General features: G+C 36.7%; 1 protein-coding gene across 1 annotated transcript in view; it reads right to left on the reverse strand.

The window, feature by feature from the left end:
- The window catches only part of sel (canopy family protein seele), a 47,234-nt gene that overhangs the window by 13,101 nt on the left and 11,059 nt on the right, over positions 1-23,074 (reverse strand). The window contains exons 3-4 of the mRNA XM_090379498.1: positions 17,257-17,372; positions 10-204 (exon numbers count right to left, since the gene is read on the reverse strand). Coding sequence (XP_090235624.1) covers positions 10-204; positions 17,257-17,372 — 311 coding nt within the window. The remainder of the gene's footprint in view (positions 1-9; positions 205-17,256; positions 17,373-23,074) is intronic.

Raw genomic sequence — 23,074 nt, forward strand, 5'->3', positions numbered from 1 at the left:
TGTACTTACATAAAATTTCAAACTCCTATTAAGGTCCTGATCAGGAATGAGTTCATGTGTACTTAGCATATCAACCTGGTTTGAAAGTTTAAGTATAGTCCTCTTTCCAGTTTCCTTATTTTTTGCTTGGGCATAATCACTCATAGTGTCACACACAGTATCTAAAATTTCACTGAGATGTACTTCTGAACCTGCATACTTTACCTAAATGAGCAAAATTTGCATAAATTTTCCTAACAGAATAGTGAAAACAGCATTAAGTATTTAAAATTTTAATTCAACTTGAAAGGTTAATAGTTTTATATTAATAGAAAAATCAAATACCCCATCACTGATACTTTCATTATTTTTATATAATGGTAGACAAAACTATAAGTACAGAGTAGTACAAAGTAAAAGTATACATTATAGTACAATAGTATGCAAGAATAACTGATATAAGTTAATGAAATTTAGTAGGGAAGTATATTATGTTCTTGTTTATATTCTAGCATCGCCACCAAGTCAGATGACTTTACAATAAATTATGAATACAATTGTTAATTGTATTTAGCAATCATGGGCTTAAACCACGGTTCACTCAAAGAGCAAGTACTATTGCACTCTTGCTCCTGACCAACACATCATCAGTGAAATATGCAAATTAGCTCATAACTACCTGAAAGAGCAACAGACTAAAGATTGTAAATGTCTGTGTTGGATCCTGGGTTTTTCACTGTTATTCAAAGACACGAATAAATGCAATATTGGTACATTATCCTACTTACAAGGTTTGGCAATTTAGTTCAAGTACTAAGTCCAGTTCATATATGTCAAAGCACACAGGACCATAATACAGAATGCCATAGTAATTTACTTACATGACTACATCGCTCTACAATTTGCAGACAGTTGTGTTGTTCAAAGCATTGTCTGTATTAATTAAAAGAATAAACATTAAATCTTGTTTCAAGTTAGAGAAAAGTGCTATTGAAATGATAAAGCAAGCACATGGTAACAATACACTCTCTCTCTCATGTATTTTTCACTGGCTTGCAAAATTTGGGATGACCATAAGGATCTATAATATGATGAGTTTTTTTTTTTTTTTTTTGATTTGATAGTTGTTGGCGCATCGGCTTCTGTGGCCATATTGCACCTCCCAAGGTTTTTGCAGTACTTTGATCCAAGCCCGAGGCGGGAATCGAACCCGCGACCTTTGGGTTGCCGGGCAGGTACTTTACCCACTCGGCTAGCCCGGTCGGCCCAATATGATGAGTGCCATGGGTGTTCAACATACTTTGAACCCCAGAAGCAGACAAAAAAGCATGTATGTTCATCATTGTATCTGATTTTTGAATCTCTGAATGATGGAATAAATAACTTCACATTAACAGAGAAACAATTTGTGCAATTCTGATAGAAAATTTGGACATACAAAAGATCTGCCCTAGGTTCATTTTACACTGTTTGACTAATGAACAAAACCTATTCAGACTAAGCATGCAAAGAGCCCATTCAGGTTGCTGTTGATGGTCCCTCCTTACCTGATTTGATTGTCACAGGTGACAGGTACGATCTCAGAGATACAAAAAATTTCTTTTCGAAAACTAAAAAGATGTTGACCACTTTCTTCAGTTGCATATCAGAGGAAATTCATAAGGACACCACACAAGACAGCAAATAAGTGGTACTGTGTACAAGTTATGGATTGTTTGGATAAGAGAATTCACAGATTAAAAGGCCTCAATTTCATGTAAAAGGGAGCTGGTTCCTGTTGCATAATATAAAACCACATCCTGCACTGATTATCAAGGAATTTTGGAAAAGCACGGAACTGCGGAACAAAACTACTCCCTTATTCTTCTGATTTAGCTTCCAATGCTACTTATTGTTTCCACAAAAGAAGGATATTGAAAGAGATGTGACAAAAGAATTGGAGGCAGCCTATTCAAATACATTTAAAAATGTTTCCAACAGTTGCACAATCTTGCAATCTGAGGTGATTGCATTGAAAAATATCAAAAAGTTTTTTGAATTTCAATGTTTTTTTTTTTTTTTTTTACATTGACTGTCTGGAAATTAATTGTCTGCAAACATAGTATATTTAATTGGTATTAAGCATGCAAGGTTTGACAAGCTTAAATGAGTGTTTATAATATTCATCAAGAAAACAGTTCAAAGGGCCATGATAACTGGATCCCAGCTAACCACATAAATCTAATCTCTGATTTTTAAAAAAATAATAATAATAAAAAAAAAATTAGGTATAAAGTTAACAAAATCAAAAACTTCATTCACACCCACACAGTGATAAAGTGAAATTCCTTGCTTAATTTTCTGGGGGGGGGGGAGAAGTCACGTTGTTAATAGGGATCATACATTTCGTGACTAATTTTCTGACTGAAAGATGAACCGAACTGAATTGACACCAGCCCAGCCAACTACCAAATTTAAAAATAGGGATATTTCCAAACTGACTTTCCTGCTCCTCTAATTAACAATTTAATACCTAATCATATAAGTCTCATATCACATTCATTAATGTAATCCTGGCATGACCACTCCATAACAGTGGTATGGTTCAAATATCAGCAATCAACTGAAAGGTCAGGGTTTGCATCCTTCCACAGAATAGACCAAAAACCTCTTCAATCAGGGCAGTTAGTTAATCAGAAGTAGAGGAAAAAGGTTTCCTCCATAAGTTATTAAGGAGTTTCCTAGGGTCAAAAAGTATATGATCCCTCATGATATGAGGGATCATATGCTGAAAGTCTTGTGGATTAACTTGAGGGATTCTGGAATGCTCTGAGAGGGAGGGGATTTTTTTTCAATCAGTGTGGCCTGCACTTGGAAGTAGAAGAAATTTATCTTGTAGACACAGTATTCTTTTGAACAAAGGTGGTGCAAGGATTTTTGCCAGAATCGTTTATGATACCTTAAGGTTTCAGGAAAACTGTTAGTTAGGGGAAGAAGGGTAACATAGATATGTGTTTATCTGATAATATGAGTCAAACTAATGTTTGTTGCTACAACAGCCAATACTGGCAAGATTTTAAGAGGATGGAACATTTTAAATGAGTGGGGAGATAAAGCTAATATAATTTCAAACATTTTATAAGGGTGGAATGTTTCAAATGAGTGGGAAGATAAGCCTAGAGAAACAATCCTAAATAAATTCAAAGGTTAAGGCTAAGTATTCATCTATAGTAAACTACAGAAGAATAATTAGTCTTAACTGTGTCTACAGTAATGTCAGGAGTGTTATCAACAAAATGGGTAAACTCCTGGTTAGGGCAACTAATGCTGACATAACAGGGCTAACAGAAACATGATGCCACCCAGAAATTGGGAATGAAAAGTTACCTTATGGTACGTATAATGTATTTAGGAAAGACAGAAGGGGTGATAGGATCATGCTTCTTGTCAAAAACAGCCTGAATGCAAAAAGTGCTTTTGTGGAGTCAGAAGTTACTTCTGCCAGCATAGAATTGTGTGGTGCAAGTTAGTTGGAAGCAAAGGTATAATGATAGTGTGAGTAATCTACAGACCAGAAGGATGTGAAGAGTATGATGAGTCTCTACACACAGATGGAATGGAATGGACAAGCAAGTGTGAATGTCTTATTATGGACAACTTCAATCAGCCCTAATTGACTAGAATAAGTGGGAAGGAAACTTGTCATAGGGAATAAAATTTTTAAATAAACTAAGTGACTAAAATAAAATTTACGGCTAAAGCCTCAAACCACGGAACTTACTAGACATACAAATTAATGCAATGCATCAGTTCTGTACTTGGTGAAATTGCATTGTTTTCATTAGATCTCATATTGTGAATACCATCACGAGTTGACTATCACTGTACTACTTCGCAAAAGTAATACTTCCCCAATAGAGAAGACTACTGTTACTTATTCAAAGCAGTACAACAACAACAGGAAACTTGTAGTGATGGTATTCACAATATGAGATGCAATGAAAACGATGCCATTTCACCAACTTTGATGATTTATTATGTACAGAACCGATGCATTGTACTAACTTGTATAAACTACATGATTATTATTTGTATCAGCATGTTAGAGAAAATACTAGGAGTAAGAATATTCTTGACCTTATCATTACTCAAGAATAAGATGACATCACAGGTCTTAAAGTACAGGTACCATTGGCAGGTAGTGATCATGCAGTGATAAGTTGAAAGAAGAAGGAAGATGTTGCAGTAGTCAAAAATTAAGGCATAAGTTTTAATTTCAGAAAACTGGACTATGGCATTTTAAGGCACTACATGGTATATATTAATTCGGTGGACTGCAGAGGGTGAATACATTAGAATCACAGAATACTTTTAAACCAATAATCATTGAAGCCTGAACACATATATAGCATTAAGAAAATATAGTATGAGGAGGATGCTGGGATAGATGAACATGGAACTGGCCAGTCTAATAGTAATAGAAGCATGTGATGCAAGAAAGCAAGTGTATGAGCTTATGTAGCAGCAGCCAAAAAAAAAAAATTTCACACAACCATTCCCCCAATATGTTTGTCCAGTTCCTCCTTGAATTTATTTAAGCTTTCAACTTCCACAACAACAGATGGAAGTTTGTTCCAGCAATTAACCACCCGCTGGCTAAAGGCAGCGGGTGGTTAATCGCACTATTCTACAACTATATTTCCTCAATTTGAATTTATGCCCCTTAGGTTCGTAATCTGAGCAAGTAGAAGAATCCCATCAGAATTCAGTGTGCTCAACCCATTAAAGGCCTTATAAACCTCAATCAGATCACCTCACAGGTGCCTAGTCTCCAGCCACTACAATTTGCAGAACTTAAGCCTCTCTTGGTAAGAGGATCCCTTCATTCCCCTCACCAATCTTGTTGCCCTTCTCTGTACATGCTCAAGCAAATCTACATCCTTCCTAAAATGACGACTCCAGACCTGTACGCAGTACTCAAGGCATATACAAAGGGATAATCACCTCCTTTTTCATGCTAGCAAAATTCCTGTATATAATTGACAAAACCCCAAAATTTTACCGACAAAATTTTAAAAGTTTTTTATTCCATCTCAAATAAAATGAGCAGCCAAAAGAGACAAACTCCTCTATGAATTCTGAAAATTGTAACCCTTTCTAGTTAAATAAGTGATTGCACAAAATCCTCAAGAAATCTGATATCATGTGCATCTCAGATTTCTTCCCTATTGCTATGAGAACAGGATGTGTTACTCTGGAGTGGCTGACTTCATTACATAAAGCAATGAGCATCACTGTGGAAACATGAAGAAAGTTTTATCAACTCTCATTTTAGCAACACTCAAAGTGTGAAGATAATAACAGAACCTCTACATGCAGATGGAATTCACTGGAGCAAGTGGGAAGGAAACTCACTGGGAGGATCAAAAATCTTAAATCAACTAGATAATTGTAATTTGTATCAGAACGATAGGGAAAGTACTAGGGGCAAGAACATTGTAGACCTAATCACAACCCACAAAACCAGATGACATCACATAGGTGAGTACAGGAACCATTAAAAGTGAGTAATCATTTTTCTTTGAGTTCTAAGTTGGATGAGAGAAGGGAATTGCTAAAGATGAAGAAATGGGTTTTAATTTCAAGAAAGGAGATTATGATAGCTACTTCAAGCTATCATAATGATCTAGCACTTCAGCTAGATCATCTCTATCAACTGGGGAGTTAGCATACAAAACCAAACTACATCATAATTATGGTATACCTTGAAAACTGTAGACAAAAGAGCCACAAATGTATATATACCACTAAGAAAATATTGCATGAAGATGCTAAGACATGAATAATGAGCTAAGCCAGTTTAACAGAGCAGAAAAACATGGCATGTGGAAGCTACAGAGTAATAAAAAGTACTGAAGCCTAGAACAGCTACAAGTTTATTATTATTATTAGCCATATGTGGCAAGGAAGCCTGAGGCTTATGCTGCACCAGCCAAAAAACATTTCTGTAAGCATATCACAGAAAAAGTTGGGCTAGCAAGGCAGATTATCAGAAATCACTTACTAAAAGAGCACAAAGAAGTGGTGCCTCCATAGCCAGGTGGGCAGGAGTAGCACACGCTTCTTGATTAGACCGGGGTTCGAGCCTGTGCCCACCAAATACGGAAAGGTCAGGGAATGACCACCACATATCCCAGGAGCCTTAGTTGCTGTTGTTGTTTGGATTTTAGGAGCATTAGCAACTAAGGCCATATTGCTCCGGGGATATGCGGTGGTCATTCCCTGACCTTTCCGCATCCTCCGTATTTGGTGGTCACGGGCTCGAACCCCGGTCTAATCAAGAAGCGTGTGCTACGCACTGCTGCTCCTGCCACCTGGCTACGGAGGCGCCCCCCCTTAGTTGCTAATGCTCCTAAAAACCAAATAACAAACAAACAACAACAAACAGCACAAAGAAAGGAGACATGGAGTTTTAGATATGTGAATAAAAAAGAAGGGGAAAAACAAACCAGATCGGACATAAGGATCTCATCTGATTCGTTTTCTCTTCAGTATGGGAAAGTGTTAGATTACTCCACATGTTGTCGATGAATTGAACAGGTACATTGCATCAATATTTATGAACAAAAGACCCTTCGCGGTGAAACTGAGAAGCAAGAAATTAGTGAAACTGAAATTTCAGATTATTTATTAGCAAAACTTTAGACTTAAGGCAAAGAAAAGCTCCTGGAGTTGATAGCATATAACAATAACTCATACTAACTGCAATTGAATACACCAGCCACATATGACCAAAACTTTAAAATAAATTTTTAAAAAAAATAATAAATAAAGCACGTTTTACTGTAGGAGTGTGGGAATTATCCTCCACATGTGCACGGAGGCCAGAAATGGCTCAGGAGCATTCCAGGTGGAGCCATTCATCCAGTAAAAGAATTATGCTCTCAAGGAGAGGGATAAATACAAACTCCTCTCTCTATTGATGGTATGTTCCGAAGAACAAATTTGCATGCTCTCGGTCATTTCTGGTGCCAATACCTATGCGAACAATTCAATGATGACAGCATCATCTGGAGAAATTTGATGGTTCTTCACCCAGAAGTGCTCACCCATAGTAGATTTCCCATAGTCTGCAATCTCTATCACTCTAGTATGTTCCCCATACAATCTTTAAACCTGCATTGTCTCCCCAGTGTAACACTCCCCACAATCTTGGTCCTTGAGGTTGTCACAGACATTCTCTCAGATATGCCAGACAAGCTGTGCTTGCTACCTGGGAGTCTAAAACGCTGATGGAACTGATATTCGGGTGACACTCAAGTCAAGTGGACCCAATTTCGGCGAAGTCCGGACAGTCTGTGGCAGCCAAATCCGCTTGCACCTTCACGATGGTGAGACTGTTAGTAATCTTGGATATAACCTCCATGCACAAGTACATGGTGGGTGACCACCCAGGTGTGAACCAAAGTAAGCAGGGGTCGAGGTGTGGTGCCCACACCACATGGAGGAATGCCGCCCCTCTATGTTACCAGGCAGTACTAGGTGGTAGATGACTCTCATCAACCAGTGCAATACCACCACTTTGCTTATTGGAGGCTTGAAGTGGGGGAACCAATGTTTAGTCTCTAGAGCTAAGTTCTGGTCAACCCTTCCCTATCTCTTCCATCATGCAGTATGATTGATGTCTTTTGAGGTTATGATGAACATCGTGGCAAGATCCAATATTCCTTACATTTCGAGGGTACAGCTCTAAAACGGTGTTTGCAGGCCGGACGCTAGTTAGTACACCAGACCGAACCTATTAGTAGCTCTCTAGGAGGCTTCTGGTTCAGCTAATGTATAATCTTGCTACCTCTACTCTGCCAGATAGTGACTGGAGGGAGTCCGAGTAGTGTGCATGCGGGGAGCATTGTCGAGGCCACGTTATATCGAGGATCTGGGTATATTCTTACCATGTGTACGCCATATCCAAAAATTTCATTACTTCATAGAGCATGTCCCACCCACCCACTTTTTCTTACTATTGAATACACCACGAATTGTCAAACTAATAGAGCAAGCTTATCTGCGAAAAGATCTAAACCTCCCAAGCACTTCCTAATTCATTTCACAAATATATGTGGTCTCAAATTCTAATCTCAACAATGTCCATTTCCACTTGCAGTCTGCCAAACCCATGTACTTTTTCTGACAGAATCTCAGTTATCAGTTGATTCAACTACTGCTCATCTCAGATACCCAAATTATTCGCTGTATGATTCCTTTCGCCTCAAAGGTGGTACTTGTGCATATGTCCGTTCCGATATTCCCTGTCAGAGACTTTGCAATTTGGAATCTCCTCTCTTTAATCTTCTTTGGCTTAAAATCTCTCTACCTCATTGTGTCAAATTCATCTGTTGTCTCTACCGTTCTCCCAACTCCACTAATCACTTGGAGCTCTTTGGCTTTCTCTCTTTGCAACTTGACTTTCTCCAGTCCAACTTTCCTAACCGTGATGTAATTTTCCTGGGTGATTTTAATGTTCACAACTCCAGCTGGCTTCCATTTTCTTTTTCTAGTCACATCGACCCAGCTGCTCGAGATGCTGAGGCTTTTGCAATTGCTAATGATCTTGCACAGATTGTTCATTTACCTACAAGAATACCGGACAATCCTAATCATACAGCCAATACGCTTGATCTTTTTCTCACAAACAACCCTTCTAAGTACACAGTCAAAGTGACAGGTCCTTTAGGCACTTCAGATCACAACTTGGTGATTGTCTCTTCTCCAATGGAACCTTTATCTCATGGCTATTCCAAACCTCGTGTTGTTTGGCATTACAAAAATGCAAAATGGGATGACCTGCGAGACTTCTTTTCTTCTTTTCCTTGGTCGGATTACTGTTTCAAAACTTCTGATGTCAACATTTGCTCAGATCGTGTCAGTGAAATTATTCTTGCAGGAATGGAATCCTTTATCCCACACTCCATTTTAAAATCTCGTCCTTTATCTAAACCTTGGTTTTCCAATAAATGTGCTAAGGCTGTTCAAGAAAAGAATGTTGCATATCATAATTGGCTTGTTTCTAATTCTTCAGTTTCATTTTCTGCCTACACCAAAGTTCGCAACAATTGTAAAGCAGTTATTAATCAGTCAAAACTAGAGTTTGAACAGGCTAAGAGTAGAAAACTTGCTTCTTGCCCTAATGGTAGCCGAGCATTCTGGTCTCTTGCCAAAGCTATTGGCCGCAACTTTTGCCCATCTCTGCTCCCACCTCTGTCCAAACCAGATGGTTCTGTTGTCACTTCAGCCAAGGATAAAACTGACCTGCTAGCATCCCATTTTTCTTCCAACTCATGTATTAATGATCTTGGTAAAACAATTCCCACCATTCCCAACACGCTCCATTCAATGCCCCCTGTGGTCTTCCGTCAAAAGGATGTCAGAAGGATTTTTACGAATCTTGATGCAAAGAAAGCTCCAGGTCCCGATGGTATTTCTCCACTTGTTCTCAAAACCTGTGCTCCTGAACTTACTCCTATTTTTGCCACCTTTTTTCACTTTCTTATTCCAAAGGTGTTTTTCCTTCTGCTTGGAAATTTGCTCATATCCAGCCAGTTCCTAAAAAGGGTGACAAATCCCTCCCATCCAATTATCGTCCCATTGCAATTACTTCTACTCTTTCTAAAGTAATGGAGAAATCAATTAACCGCCAACTCTGAAACTACCTAGAAACCTTCCGTCTGATCAACGATCGCCAGTATGGATTCCGTCAGTGTCGATCCACTGGTGATATTCTGGCTTATGTTACCCATTTATGGACTAATTCAATGGAAAGGTTCGGTGAAACACAAGTAGTTGCTCTTGACATCTCAAAGGCTTTCGATTGTGTTTGGCATAAAGGTCTTATAAACAAGCTTCCATCTTATGGTTTGCCAATTGTTTTTAGTAATTGGTTATCCAGTTTTCTCTCTGATCGCTCACTGAGGGTGATGATAGATGGCTCTCTGTCTTCTAACTTCTCCACTAATGCCGGTGTCCCCCAAGGTTCAGTTCTTTTCCCCACTCTTTTCCTCTTGTATATTAATAACCTTCATCCATTGACTGGAAATCCTAGCCATAGTTTTGCCGATGATAGCACATTGCATTCCACTTTCCATTTTGAGAAATCTTGTCCTGCTCAATCAGCTTCAACTTCTCGAAAATCTGCTACCAATTCCTTAAATGCCGATCTTCAGGTAATTCTCCAGTGGGGCAAAGACAACTTAGTTGATTTCAACCCTTCTAAAACTCAGTCTTGTCTTATATCTCGCAAAAAGGATTCTTCTGCTCCTATGCTTATCTTTAGTGACACTCCGATTTCTAGGCAAAATGATATATCTCTTTTGGGGATTACCCTGACTTCTAATCTCTCTTGGCACAAGCACATTACAAATATTGCTTCCTCTGCATCCTAAAAACTTTGTATTCTCTTTCGCTCTCGGCGTTACTTTTCTTCCAAACAGCTGCTCACTCTGTATAAATCGCAAATCTGCCCTGTCATGGAATATTGTTCCCACATCTGGAGTAGTGCCCCCAAAACCTCTCTCAGGCTTCTTGATTCCATTCAGAAGAGGGCAGTTAGGTTAATTAATGATTCATCTTTAACAAAGTCTCTCCACTCGCTGTCTCATAGACGTACTGTTTCTGCTGCATGCCTCTTCTACAGACACTTCCATGGGCACTGTTCTTCTGAATTGGCTTCTATAATTCCCACTCTCGCTTTCAAAACAGTCCGAACACGTGCCGCCACCAGCCAACATCCATTTACTGTCCAACTCCAAACTCACTGAACCAACTTTTCATCTTCCTCATTTATTCATTCAACATTCCCTTTTTCTGGAACAACCTTCCTTCATACATATTTCCTGAAAATTACAGTCTACAGAAGTTCAAGTCCAATGTCAACAAATATCTTCTTTCGCCTTCTCAACCTCCAACCCAAGCACGGTACTAAGTACTATAGGTTCTAATACCTCTCGTGTTTGGGGTTTACATAAAAAAAAAAAAAAAAAAAAAAAATCTGGACATTTGATCTCATATACAATTGCACTTGTACCCCAATAGGTACAGGATCTTTTACCTTTGAAATGACTGAGTGCAGTCTCCACTCCGTAGCTGCACATAGCATATCTGACAAGCCCATAATATTCTAGAGATCTGTTCTGTTAAGTTTGGATAGTTGGGAATGTAAATGGTAGCGGCAGGTGAGAAAGCCTCTCTCTCTGTCCATGTTCAACTTCTTGAATGTTTGTCCAAAATTTTCTGGGATAACTGCATGTTTGAAGATGCACTGTGACATATCTAATCTTCTCCGGTCTATTTTTGGAGGTGTTGCAGTGGGACCCAGAACTATCCAATAGTGCCCTAATTACACCATTTTTATGAGTATTGGCTTGTGTCATGCTGTAATGCATATATTGTCCTCAGCACTTCTCTCATTTTTACTCTGGAGCCATCCCTAGAAAGGAAGGCCACCATCTATTTCCACCTCCAACATAACCTGAATGAAAGGGGAAAGCAATTGAGGAAGTTGAGTGAGAACATCATCACACCTTCTCCCCTCCATATGATGGCAAACATTTCATCAACATAACACACACATGGGGGAGGCAGAAGAGACCCATTAAAAACTTTAGATTCTGGCTCTTTCATGGCTAAGTTGGCAACAATAGCACTAATAATAAAATAGTCCATAGCCATGCAGTGAACCTAAGTATAACCTCGCATTAGACGTGTACAATATTTTATGAAGAGTGGCACTTAAACATCAATTTAACTCCACCTTAGTACTGTGACAAATAGAGAATTCAGTAAAAGGCCAGAAATTTATGCGATGCTATGATCCTGTGCCACACTGTCACAATAAGGCAATTACCTGGAAACACTGCCAATGCCAATGTACCAATCTACACTATGAGGAGGCAAGCCACAACTAAGTGTGAAATGTGGTGGAATTCAGGTGCTAAAATCATTGTCTGCCCTTAAGAGCAAAATCTTGCAGCCACTATAAGCAGTGCTATACCAGTAGGTACCAGCAATAAATACCAAACCCTGAGTGGCCCAAACACACTTCCTGATTTGCCCAGTGCACTGAAAAAAAATAAAAATAAATAAAAATAATAATGAAAAAAATAATAAAAATTTAATAATAAAAATATAATATAAAAAATAAAATAAATAAATATGAAATAAAAATAACACTGTTTCTTTATAGGAAGTCAAAACACCACTACTGGCGCTCCATAAGTGTCTTCCGACAACAAAAAGTGGAAGCAGCAAAGTTTTGAAAGGCAATAAAATTAGTCTTGTTTAAAAGAAATGCAGATTCCTGATTTTGTAAGATTATGCCAGTGATATAAAAAATGGGTTTGACAAAAATCATCATAAATAGAACATGTAAATTGAATGTGCTCAGAAGTCTCGACTTTGCCACAAAAACAAAGATCAGAATCAGAAAGATTAAATTGATCCAATTTCGATCCAATTTCACATTTATAGAGCATGTGCTCTGTAAAAAGGAAATAAGGATATAAATTTGGTGAAAATCATTTCAATGTACGTACTTTGATTGACATCAAGTCACTAAAAGACTTAGTGACTTGGCCCTTAGGGGTTTCAGTCCAACATTATTGCCACTTTGATATAAGAATAATGAAGACCCTGATTTTTTTTCTCTTTTAGGATCATTAGATTGATCAATTTGAATGCCAACAAAGTCAAGAGGGATATTCTTATTAATGAAATTGCACAATCCTTGAAAAACTAAGAATAAGTCAAGAATCAAGGAACCAAACAATATTTGTAAGGCAAGAGTCAAGACTCTTCTACAAGTTTTTGATAAAAATAAAAGAAAACTACATTGTATTGTGCATGGTTTACTCTTGAAAGTGGAAAGCTTGATTAGAGTAAACCAGGCTACAGCTGCATATGTGGCAATAGGCAGAATGACAGCCCTTGTAGAGTTATGTGGTTAATGTTTTTTGACTAAGGCCAGTCATAGTGAGTGATTCTGGTTATTATACTAGCAATTTTTTTAAAAATTGCTCTCGTAAAAGGATAAATGAGAATAGAACATCAGATGGTTGGAACCATTAAGTTTAATTAAGGGAGGTTCTTTACCGGATAAAGAGCCTTAAAAGAACCATATTAGAAGTTGTGTGTGTTGGAAATTTTAGTTTTTTAGCTTTAGCCCATTCTGATAAGTCCTGTAGGATATTATTAGCTCAAGTTTCTGGGCCCTGGAGCAAAAAAGGACAAGGAAATCCATAAAATCCAGGCAACTGGCATCCTGTGGCATGCAGTGTAAAATACATGTCCTTCGAGATATTCCTGGCATTCACCCAAACCTGCAGGATTTTGTTAATGCATTGTTCTATTCCTACCAGAGGGTTTCTATGGATCACCTTATAAGGTATAGAATGATGCGTTAACAAAATGAATGACAGTTGCCTGGATTTTATGCATACCGAAAATTCATAAGGTAAGGATACTTAGGTCAACTGTGTCATTTGTGGATAGACCTGTCCATGCACTGTCTAGATATCTAAACAAACTGATATCTCCTATTTCAGGATGATCAAAGTTTACTATCAAGGACAATAGAGACTTTCTTGAATATACACATGCTCAGGTAATTGAAGACTGTGAGGCTATGGTGTCCTTTGATGTGGTGTCCCTCATCACATGCATCCCCATCGAGTGAAGTGTGTACATATGGATTGGAGAGGGATGAGATGTGGTAAGGAAAAGGATTTCCTTGAGTATGGAAGATATTTGTAGTAGTGTTGAATTACGCCTTTCTAGAGAATCACTATGCTATACCAAGGTACTGTGTATAAGCAGGTTCACGGCAGAGCTATGGGCTCTCCAATTAGTGTTACTGTTGCCTACTTAGCCACGGAAGAGCTGGAATCTAGAATTTTTAATGGTTCTGTTGCCCACCCCATGTGCATGGAAATGATATGTTGACAATACATTTCCTTGATGTGCTGGTTTGTAGGGATGACCCTAGAGTAAAAATAAGAGTTGATAGAAAACCTATGTGCCGCGGTATTGATATATGCATTACAGCACGGCACAAGTCAACACTCATAAAAATAGTGTAATTAGGGCCATATTGGATAGGGCTGGGTCCCACTGCAGCACCTCCAGGGACAGAATGGAAGAGATTAGACATATTACAGTGGATCTCAGAAAATGCAGCTACCACCAGAAAACTTTGAACAAACATATTTGAGAAGTTGAACAAGGGTTGAGAGAGGTATCCTCACCCACTGCTACACACATATTCCCTATTATCTGCACAGATAATAGGGAATCTCTATTAAATTACAAACTTGCCAAACACACCATATGCAGCTACCAGAGCAGGGACTGCACACATGACTGTGCAAAGATCCTGTACCTAATGGAGTACAAGTAGAATTGTATATGAGATCAAATGTCCAGATTGTGGGGAGTGTTACATTGGGAAGACAGAATGCAAATTTAAAGATTATATGGGGAACATACTAGAGTCACAGAGACTTCACACTATGGGAAATCTGTTGTGGCTGAGCAATTTTTGGAGAACCATCAAATTTCTCCAAGTGAAGCTGTCATTATTGATTACTCGCAGAGGTATTGGCACCAGAAATGGCTCGAGAGCTTGCAAATTTGTTCTTCAGAACCTAATACCATCAAAAGAGATTTTTTTTTTTTTTTTTTTTTTTTTTTGGTAGTTGTTGGTGCATCGGCTTCTGTGGCCATAATGCACCTCCCAAGGTTTTTGCAGTACTTTGATCCAAGCCCGAGGCGGGATTCGAACCCGCAACCTTTGGGTTGCCAGGCAGGCACTTTACCCACCCAACTAGCCCGGTCGGCATCAATCAAAAGAGATGGGGAGTCTGTATTTACCCTCTATTTGAGACTATAATTCTTGGACGAGATGAACGATTCTACCTGGCATACCCCTGAGCCATTTCTGGTCTCCATGCACATGTGGAGGATAATTCCCATGCTCCTACAGTAAAGTTTCACTCTTGATAAATGAAGCAGTTGCCTTTGAAAGCTATGGTGTTGTTTTATTGCTTCTAATTTGCAATATTTCATGTATATATTTTAATTTTATCTATATTTTTATTACTTTTAACTCTACAGTTGTCAGTGCATTTTATTTTTACATCAAAATTTTATCCTTTTATTTTTATTTTATTTTAATAAAGTCTCAACTTTCTCAACTGCCGAAGCCTATTTGAAGAATATAACCAGTAATTTTGAGAGAGAGAGAGAGCACTGAACCATTAAGGTCAATTATGAGACCATCACTGGACTCAACAGAAATTCCCATCAATTAGAGAAATACCAGCGTATCACCAATACATAAGAGATTCTAAGAGTAGACTTGGTAACTACTGACCAGTCAGTATAAGTTTAATGGTAAAGAAAATCATGGAGGCAGTGATAAAGAGCACAATACAGGACCATTTAGATAGAAATGGAATTCTGAAGAAAACAGATCCTGGTTTTGTAAAGGGAACATCATATTTAACCAATCTGGTTAGCCATTTTGATAGCCATGCACAAGCTGGATGTAGGAAATAATTTCAACATTGTTTACTTAGATTTCAGCAAAGCATTTGACTCAAATCTGCATGAGGTGTTACCATATGAACTATGTCATGTTGTAATTACAGATAAAATCCTAAATGGACTGTAAAATAGCTACAAGGCAGAAGGCAAAGCATTATGATTAATCATTACTGTTCACATGGGTTAACATAAGAAGTAGGATTCCCAAAGGATCAGTATTAGGACCTCATGTTTTTGATTTTCTTAAATTACATTACTGAAGTGATAGAGGGTATGATATCAAATTTTCAGATGATATCAAAATCGGCAGAATAGTTAATGTTCAGCACCAAGCAGCTCTTCTTCAGAACGATTTAGACAGACTTGGGGATAACCAGAGATAGCCAAGTTTTAATTCAGCAAAATGCAAGGTCTTAGACTATGGGAACAGCAACCCCAAAATAACTTTTGCACTTAATAAGATTGAATTAAAAAGAATGGAGGAAGAAACAGATTTAAGATTTAAAATAGCCAGACATGAAGTTCTCTGAGCATGTAGTCAGGCAGAAGGAGGTGGGAGGGGGGGCTCCATGGTATCATATCCATGATTTATCAAACATTTGCTTGTAGAGATAGGGAAGTCATAATACCACTGTATACGGCAACAGTGAGTCCACACTTGGAATACAGTGTCCAAGTATGGAGGCAGCACAGAAAAAGGCACTGAGCTTGTAGAAAGGTTCCAAAGTAGAGCAGTGTGCCTGAGATTGATAAAACGGAATCCATATGAGGAAAGATTTCAAATACATGGCACTCCACAATTCCTTGGGTTTCCTCCATTACAACTGGATTCACAACAGGCTACTGACAAATTCAGATTTGGATTTTTTTTTTTTTTTTATACTTACAATTGGTATTGGTAATTAAAATTTTGCATTGTAGTACTTCACAAATAAGCATCATTAACAGTTTCCTACATAAATATTCACATTTCCAAGTACAACTCTCACTACCCAACATTTAACCACACAATGGAGACAACCTGAAGATAAAGGTTGGGGACCACTTCTCTAAAACATAAGTCTAAACCTTATAATGCTATTCAATATATAGTCCAGTGGTTTTCAACCGGGGTGCTGTGGCACACTAGGGTGCCGCAACAACATTCTTGGGGTGCTGTGTAATTTGGGTTTAATTTACTTAAAGTTATTATTATTTATTATTATTTTTTTTAATTTATACATTTTTTTCATTATAAAAAGGTGTACGGTATCCATCGTACTGTATCTTTTTAATTTTGTGGTGATCTATAATTAATCTTTATTTAGTACCTCTATATAAAGAATAAAATTATTATATAGGTATATATTAAAAAGTCGAAAACCACTGTGTCAGGTATTTATTTTGGCTTAGGGAAGAAAGTACACTCTGACTTGGAGATTAAGTAGTAAGTGAGGGATACAAAATGTATACAACATTCAGGCTAAACTTTCGTTCAAAGGAAAATAACTGCTAGCAATTTTACTTTTTCCATTTCAATTTACTCTAAAAAAACAAATAAAAAACTGTCTTGCAAGCTCAACTAGTCTGGCTCAAAATGCACAATTGCACATGAACTGGTTCACTTTTGCATTTCTTTTTAATCTCATTTAATAAAATGGTTTAGTCTAATTGCTATGGCATTAAATGCTTTTTGTCTCGAGAAAGGACAATACTAGTAGTTACCTCTGCTTGTTTCTGGGAACCATCTGGCTCTATCCTGAAGCTTCCTATCTGCACTGTTTTTTTAGGATCTTCTTTTTCAATGGCAGCTATTATTTCATCAACAACATGCTTGCAAACTAAAAAGGATGTAAGCAAATCTTATAAATAAAAGATAATGGTTTTTTATGTTTGAAAAAAAAAAAATATATATATATTAAATGAAAAACTTGTACAAAACAAGACTAAATTTTTGTACAAAACAGAGCTCAGTTTTACCAAAAGATAAAATGGCTTATTGAAATCTAAATGATAAACCAACAACTGAAAAATGACACTGCCCAATCCATATAAAAACATTTTAAAACTGTCTTGTTTTAAAGGAAAGCAAATTAATATGTAATGTATGCCTTGTATTACATTTCAGGCATGTTCATTTTTCTTTCTTAAATAAACAGAATTTTTCCATTTTTTTTGTAATTAGCAGAAATGAAAAGTAAATAAACTTTTGTAATTACTTATTGTAAATAAACTTTTGTAATTACTTATTTCCTCCTAGATTTTAATAAAAATTGAAATACAATATATATTTAATGGTGCTTTTTCTGAATAACCTGTCAGCAGCTGTGCTACTGACAGGTTCCTCATCAGTGTTTGTTACAAACACTGATGAGGAACCTGACAGTACCCAACTTTGTTTTTTGTTTCTGCAAAAAGTATTTGGATTTTTAAATTTTGCTTGAAGTGTACCAATATTTCTTTTTTTCTTAATGGAATGCAGTACATACTGTAATTTTTTTTTAAATGATCAATAAAAAAATTTAGTTATTTAAAAAAAAAAATCAATTCTACAGAAACTGAAAAACAAAGTTAGATATAAAATATAAACACGAAACTAAAGCACTTCCATTTTCCAGTCCACAAAACAGTTAATGATACAAAATTTCAAAATTGTATTTGCATACATATTAATGTACTTTGTCAAACAAATCATGGAATAAACATATAAATGATAATAATATTAAACCAAGAAACCATTTTACATCGATAATAATAATAATAGAAACAAAAATACAAATTTGTACAACAATTAACTTTAGTAGAAGCATATGATGCAAGAAAGCAAGCTTACATAGCATCAACCAAAAAAAATTAATAAATCAATAAAATAAAATAAAACCCCTTCCCATTTCACCCATCTATTCACTCCAAATGTTTGTCTAGTTCTGCCTTGAAATTATTTAAGTTGCTGACCTCAGCTACAACAGATAGAAGTTTGTTCCAACTATCAACCACCCGCTGGCTAAAGGCAAATTTTCGCACATCTATTCTACAATTGTCTGTCCTCAATCTGAATTTATGTCCCCTCAGGTGAGTAATCTGAGCAATAGGAAAAATTCCATTAGTATTGAGGTGGCTCAATCCATTCAAAGCCTTATACACCCCAATCAGATCACCTTGCAGGTGCCTAGTCTCCAGAAGCTGCAATTTGCAGAACTTAAGCCTTTCTTGGTAAGAGCACTCCCTTCACCAATCTTGTTGCCTTTCTTTGTACTTTTGTTCTAACAAATCTACATCCTTCCTAAAATGAGGGCTCCAGACCTGTATACTTTATACAAGGTCAGACCACACCTTGTATACTCAAGGCGTGGTCTGACCATTGCCTTATACAAGGGCACAATCACCCCCTTACCCTGCTAGCAAAATTCCTGTATATCATTAACAAGACACCATGAGCTAACCTTGCAGCCTTTTTGCATTGCTCAGAAAACTTCATATCTCACTGCACAATTGTCACCTCTCAGCCCATCTGCCAACCCGCACTGGACCAGCGTGGCAGATTATGATCCATTTCCCTCAGCATGAATTTTGAGGAGGCTTCCATCCTGCAGTGGGTTGATAATAGCTGCACTGTACCTTTTTACCTTCATCAATATCATTGATGAATACCTTAAAACAACAATGGGCTCAACACCGAACCCTGGGGAACTCCACTAATAACATTAGTCCATGAAGAGCAGTGTCCATTGTTTCGGAAAAGGCAAAACTGTAACCTTCTATTCTTGTGAGGCATAACCTCTGCTATTTGATGAAGCACATGGGATTCGCTAACATAAAAAGTGCAATGACTTACTGTTGCTCTCTAGCAATTCAAAAAACCACTACAAACTACCACCAACTTGAAATTAAATTTAACTAAAAGTTCAGTTTTAACTGATATACAAACCTGTATCGTAGCACAATCTAACTGACACTGAGCCACTATTCACCCATGCCAGTCAATCAGATGTTGGTTCTGACTGATATTGAGAAACATGCTGGGGGGGGGGGGGGGATGCACGCGCGCGCGTGGCAAAGATTCCCGGAATCATATTTAATTTAGAATTATAACTTATATCACTTTATTTTAGTTCTTTAAAATTTTTATCTTCTCAATTTAAGGCTTAGAATGTGATAGTTGTGAATTTTCCAAAGTGAGTGATATGCTATAATTGCAGTAGTGGTAACACTGCTTTGAAGTGTCACTGGAATATTGTGCATTTTTTTTTTTAAACTGCAAAAAAGGTAAAAAGTACCATTTAATACCACGGTATGTGGGTGGAAAAGTCACATAAGCACATGTGCTGCTAGAATGCTGCATGTCCATGAAAAGGCTTTTTGCAAAGTCTTATCACCCACCCCAAAAGAGTAATAAATAATTGCAGAGTTTCTTATACAGTGGATTCTGGTTATTTGGGCCACCGGTTAATCGGGGCAGCCATTTATTTGGGGCAAATCTTAAAAAACAGAAACCAATCGAGAAAATAGCCAGGGTTTACTTCGCTTAATTGGGACAGCATGCTGTTTAATTGGGGCAGGAGACCGCAGCACTGGAGATTACCCTACGATTGTCTCCGACGGTACCATGTGGTTCGGTCAAAATTCTGGAGATCACAACCATAAAACAATAAAAACAATTAGCAGTCACCTGTTTATTGGGATTTTCTGTTAGAGAAATCTATCATAAATGGACAATAAACTCGATCTTATTGAATTTGCGATAATACCGACAGCTGGAATTCTGTGGGTTATTATGGTGAAATGTGTTTACACTTCCATGAAATCTTCAATCATATAAAAAAATTAATTTTCAGCTCTTCTCTTCATTCCTATTTTTAAAGCTTTGTAACTCGTTACTCCATTCTCACTTGCACATATCGTGTTGCTTGCAATTTGTGTGTGCCGTGTTCTTTGTTATTGATTGCTTATCTTTTTACTGTTTTAAATTTTAACCCCCACCCACAAATGTCAGTGAACAGAAATGTCAACTAGTTCATATGTACATATTACAGTACGTATTAATTATTCCGATTATCACGTATAGTCTTCCGATTTTCACGTATCATTTAATTTTTTTAATTGGTAAGGTAAGGTAATAAAGGGTAAATTTGTGCTTAATATATCTTTGCTTTTATAGCCTGTGGATAATATTCCTCCTATTTTTGCTAATTAGAATTGCTGTTTAATAGAATTAAAATTCAATTCACAAACGGGATCACAATGACCGGCGCTTACTGCACATAGTGAACGGTACTTTACTATGTTGAGTTCGTCGTAACGTGATTTGATTGTACAGTGAACCAATTGTAAAGAGGGGGGAATACATTGTATTATTAACTATTTACGTGAAACTTCGGATAATTGGGGCAGCCGCTTAATCGAGCCAAAATGCACTAGTCCCGATGTGTCCCAAATAACCGGAATGGACTGTATATATTTCATAATAATCAACATACACCTAACAAAATACATTTTGGAATTTAAAAAAATTACAACTATGTTGTAATACTTTACAACAAAAAATATGTCTTATAGAATTTTTATCATTCTGTTTCTTATAATTTATGCCTGAAAACAAACTTTAAGATGATAATGTAATGGGCTGGTAATATTTTAGTAATGTTTATAGTAAAGTACAAAAAAAAAACGAGCATCTTTCTCATTTTAATTATTTTAAATTTTAGAATTTTTAAACTATTAAACTTCGAATGGTGTCTAAACTTTGGATTAGGCACCTCTGTGCAGTGAAAACCTGCAACACCCACACGCAGTGGCCCAGGCTACACTGCATACAACACTCAACATTTTTAGAGAAAAAGGCAAGAAATGGTTTAAGGTAATGAACTTTATTCTGGCACTATAATAGATAATAAGAATAGTATCTTTAGCAAAAATAGCCTTGTTATCCAAAAAATATATATATATATTATTTCCAACTACCTCAACTCCAACATACAGCAAAAGTGAGAAATGAAATTTTGAATGTGAATATTATGAGAAAATAATACACAATCAGGTGTATGGTACATTTTATACAGCAATACTGATCTTTCACAGTGCTACTTCTCTAATAAAAATAATGTTCATATCAAGAGAACATTGGAAGCACATTAAAATTCACAGAGATATAATCCTAACAGATATTTTAAACACTGACTGGAGTTCATTTTGAACAGATATTTTAACCACTGACTGGAGTTCATTTTTTTTTTAAATTTCTTTCCAACATCATTGAAAAACTATCCTCTTCACTGTGAAGTAATATTCAGTGTTTCTAAGCTAATTTTTTCACAATTTTTCTATTGAAAATTCAAAAATTTCTGACAGTATCTTGTTTGATTTCACATGACTGCCAGTTATAAAGGGGGGGGGGGTGAGTTGAACAGGGTTAATAATGAAAATTAATTTTTTCAAGTGTATATACATTTAAAAATTTCATATGCAATCACTCTATTAATTCAAAACTATATAAAATGTACAGCATTTCATTACCTATATGTTATAACATTTTTGATGTTCCTTCTTTGTATACTTGATTAATCATTCTTAATTATTACTACACATATAACTATCAGATTAATTATTAACTATCATATATATTTGTGAATTACATGAACAATAAAATATCTTTTATTCCTAATAAGATGTATCAATAAGTTAGTAACAATTAAAATTCACATACTGAATATATCTACTTGCAGTTAGGTGGATATTCTTTTTGATTTGGGGGGGGGGAGAAGAAACAGGTTTCAGAGGAGATTTCAAAATATACAATGATTTCAGACTAAATAAACAGTGAGAAATAACAGAAAAGCAGACCAAATAGCCTGGAAGTTAAGAAGTTGCATAATAAAGGGTATGCATGAATGAAACAAACAGCTGTGACTGCGCAGGCTGCTACATTGGTGAATCTGGCAGAAGGCTCAAAGATCGAGTCGCTGAGCATGAGACAGTGATCCACTCTGCTGATGTGGAGCACTCAACCATCATCGACACTTCTGGTCGACCCAGCACGATATTGACCCCCAATGCGAGATTAAGATTATTTACCATTCACGTCAGTACCACCATCGCGTCTGGTTAGAATCACTAATTCAAATTTTTCACTTTTTTTTATGCTTTTTTTTTTAACTTTTTTTTTCTGAACAACTGAAGAATTCCTTTTTTTTTTTTTTGTATAAAAACATATTTTTAATTTATTTTTGAAATTAAAACCCCCTTTAGACCTGTCGATGCACAAAATGCAAATTTAAACACTGAGCACTTCAATGAATGCCTGCAACTGGACACCAGACTTTCAGTAACAAGAGCACCTGCTGCACAAAATGTAAAGCATTTCCAGACAATGCCTCAATGTCAAAAAGCTATAGTGTGTTACCAAATGGAGGAAAGCACATTAAAGCCAGCTTGCTATCAATAACAGTAAGTGACAGATGCCTATCAACATGTGCATACAATTTAAGTTTAACTAGACAAACAAGTTAATGCAAAGCATCATTCTGGTTTGCAGTAAATCACCGAA

The sequence above is a fragment of the Mastigoproctus giganteus genome, chromosome 8 (assembly GCF_048544385.1).
Source record: "Mastigoproctus giganteus isolate SK-2022 chromosome 8, ASM4854438v1, whole genome shotgun sequence".
NCBI lineage: Eukaryota > Metazoa > Arthropoda > Arachnida > Uropygi > Thelyphonidae > Mastigoproctus > Mastigoproctus giganteus.